The following is a 3323-nucleotide window of genomic DNA, read 5'->3' as shown; positions in this document are numbered from 1 at the left end:
CCTCACCCCCCACCGCCTCCCCTCCTATTCCCTCCCCCACCCAACTTGGCCCAGCCCTGGGGAGGGGAACTGGGCGTGGTCACAAGGGGCGGGTACCCAGGGCCCCGCCCCTGCACCGGAGCCCTAGGCTCAGGGGCCAGTTGTCCTTCCACACCTGAGAAAGACACGAAGGTGCCCCCGAGCCCCTCCCCGCTGAGGCTCCGCTTCCTCCCACAGGTTTGTGAGCGCCTCTGCAGACTCTGCTGGAAGCAATGCCACCTACATGGACCAGGCTCCTTCCCCAGCCGTGTGCCCCCAGCCTCACTATAACATGTACCCACAGAAGTAGGTTGTGTTCTCATGCAGCTCCATGTACCCACAGAAGTAGGTTGTGTTCTCATGCAGCTCCATGTACCCACAGAAGTAGGTTGTGTTCTCATGTAGCTCCGGGGGGAGGAACCCAGAGGGCTATTGGGCAAGGACACCAGAGCTCCTCTCCGTCTGAGACCACCCAGGCCAGGTGGGCTTGGGTATATGCCCAGGTGCAGGGTGGATGAGATCAGCCAACCAGGAGCACAGAGCATTGTGAAATAGCAGGACCCTTGCTCTGGTGCTGAGTAGCTGTGTGACCTTGGGGAAATTATGGAGCCTCTCTGATGCTCAGTTTCCTTATCTGTAAAATGGAGGCAAGAGTACCTACCACATGGGACTGGGGTCAGGCTCAAGCAAGAGACTGCAGGTAACGCATTTAGCCCAGGTAAGGCTGTTGTAATGGCTTGATACAGAGTATCTCTGGGTGGTGGTGGTTCTTAGGAGTTGTGTGGGAACAGGACATGTCTCTCCTCTCTGAAGTTCCCAGAGAAGAAGATTCATTCTCTTTCCAGCCAAGGGTGGCCTACTGCCATGGGATGACCACAGGCTTGGGAGTCACAAAACTGGAATTCCAGTCCTGACTCCACCTGCCTACCAGGTGGCTCTGAACAAGCTTCCTAACATGGTTGAGCCTCAGTTTCTTCCTCAGTGGCTGTGGGGATTGGCATAACGTGGTTGAAAGGCCCAGGCCTTCATAGGTGTTCAGTGTCTCGTGCCTGAGATCTCATGGGCAGAGCTCCTTCACCCAACCACCTGTTTTTACAGAGGAGGGCAGGGACAGGGGAAATGAATTCCCTGAGATCCCTCAGTGAGCTTGTGAGTGATGAGACTAGAACCGGGGTGTCTTCCGACAAACTAGTGACTGACTGATTCAGCTTGGTGGTGCGGGCATCTAGCCAGAGCAGGTCCTGTTCCCATGAGACTGAACGGGGATCAGGCTGGGCGCTGTCCCCCAGGAGCCTGGGGCTCTGCGGCAGGCCAGCTCCCTCTGATACCCCTCTCCCCCTCCCAGCCCTGACCCGGTGCTCGACCAGGATGGAGAATTCGACCTGGACGAGACCATGGATGTGGCCCGGCACGTGGAAGAACTCCTCCGCCGCCCAATGGACAGTCTGGAGCCCTCTCTCCCCCCGCCCACTGGTCTCTTTACCCCCGGCAGAGGCTCGCTGTCCTGAATGTTTGTTCGAACACTGCACTCCTCTGTGGAAACAATCCCCAGTGTGCAGGGTCCTATTCATTGTGATTTTGTATTTGTATCTCTGTGCATACTGATGCCTTTGCAGGCAGCCCATGTACACATGTAGATGTGCGCACGTTTGTGTACGAGGTGTGCCCACCTCGCCTCCGCAGTCTTAGGTGTGTGGCTGCCTTGTTCTTCTTCAGATGAAGGCATTCCAAGAGCTCACTGGGTCTGTCTGTGGAGAGAGACCAAGCCGCTTCTGTGGTCACAGGTACGCCAGGCAGGCAGACCTATTCCTGCCAGAGCCTTAGTCTGCTCAGCAGCTGTTTGAATGGAATTATTTGCGAAGGGAAAGGAGACCGGTAATTTCTCTAAGCTCAAGTTTTATTCCTGAGTTAGCTAGCAGCTTCGCCTCTCAGTTGTGTGCGTGGATCTGCTCTGGTACAGTGTTGGTCTTTTGCTTCTTCCCCTCAGGAGGGAGGTGATGAGTGAAATTTTATACTTTATCTCCTGAATAGGGACTCCAGAGTTTTTGTGAACTGAGAGCTTGTCTAGGCTGTGGTTATGTCCCTAAACACAGCAGAAAGGGGTCTTTTGCCTCGGGCCTGGAGTTCCCTGGCCTCTTGGCCCCCAGCTAGGGGGGTCCGGCTTCATGTGTATAATGCTGCTGCCCACATTCCTGCTCTTCATTCCCCCGACCCCAATCCCATTCCCTCCATCTGGCCCCAGCCTTTCCTTGCCTCTGTCTCCAACCTTGCTCACTATGGAAGAAGTTGGGGGAGGGGGAGAGAGGTCCAGGGCTTGCAGGGTTGATCCCCTCTCCTGGAAAAAACCTGCAGCAAGAGGCAGCACCAGCGACTTGCTGTGCGCCTGTGGAGTCTGGAGGAGGGAGGGGTAAAAGCTGATGGCGGTCCACTCTGCTGGGAGGGGGAACTTGGAATAGGGCCTCTTCGCGGTTGCATAACTGACTGTGGTCTGAGAAGGCCCCTCCCGCCGAAGCTGCCGCCCACAGGCAGCCCCAAGGGCAGCTGACAGCCAGAGTCCTGGAAGGGGTCCCAAGTTGAAACATCTCTCAAGGAAGGTGGGGACAAGAAGCAGGATTCTTTTGTACTTTGTACATAGGCTACACATTTGTGTAAACAGTTTTTGAATAAAATATTTTTTTTTTTTCGTAAATTTGCTGGTAAGGCTCCTGGGTCATGGGGACAGCTGGAGTTCTCTTGTTCCTTTCCTCCTGCATAGCTGGTGCGGTAACCTGCAGTCTGCTCCCTTTTCTGTGGTTTTTAAGGGCGCCACACTCCACCCCCCTTCCCCACCCCAATACTTGCAGTGCCTCTCCGAAGACTAAAGAACTTGTCTTGGGGAAAGCCAGGACAACAATTACTGGGAGCGGGAGCAGGGGAGAACTCTGGTCCCCGCCTCCTGCCCTTATCAGCTGCTGCTATAAGCAGTCTGGAGGGTGGCAGCTGAAGGCCAGCGCCCACCATTCTCAACCCGGCTGGCAACCCTGCTGGATGGACATGGAGAGCGGGGAGCGCTGCAGGAGCCTCCCCGCAGTCCCTTCTCCCCGGGTGCCTTTCCAGAGACCAGCAGGTGGCACCATTCCACTGCCACTGCGTTTTCAAGCGGTTGATTTTTGAGGCTGGGACGGTCTCCCCATTTGGACCCATTGGCACCGAGAGTCCAGGGACTGTTGCCAGGGCCTGGGGGCGGGGGAGCAAGGGCCTACGACAGGGTTTCTTCGGGGCTCAAAGCAAGGGAAGAGGGGCTCGCAGCCCACCCGGAGAGGCGC

At 56.4% G+C, this 3323-nt stretch overlaps 1 protein-coding gene across 1 annotated transcript in view; it reads left to right on the top strand.

Annotated features, from left to right (window-relative positions):
* Positions 1-2700, top strand: part of LOC104990787 (signal transducer and activator of transcription 5A) — a 20923-nt gene extending 18223 nt beyond the window's left edge. The window contains exons 15-17 of the mRNA XM_010843104.1: positions 55-92; positions 198-324; positions 1364-2700. Of these exons, the coding sequence (XP_010841406.1) occupies positions 55-92; positions 198-324; positions 1364-1526 (328 nt within the window). The 3' untranslated portion in view covers positions 1527-2700. The remainder of the gene's footprint in view (positions 1-54; positions 93-197; positions 325-1363) is intronic.
* The last annotated feature ends 623 nt before the right edge of the window (positions 2701-3323 follow it).

This window comes from Bison bison, unplaced genomic scaffold (genome assembly GCF_000754665.1).
Source record: "Bison bison bison isolate TAMUID 2011002044 unplaced genomic scaffold, Bison_UMD1.0 scf7180017864180, whole genome shotgun sequence".
NCBI classification, from domain to species: Eukaryota; Metazoa; Chordata; class Mammalia; order Artiodactyla; family Bovidae; genus Bison; species Bison bison.
Note: the sequence above shows the minus strand (reverse complement) of the source record. Positions and strands in the feature narration are given on the sequence as shown.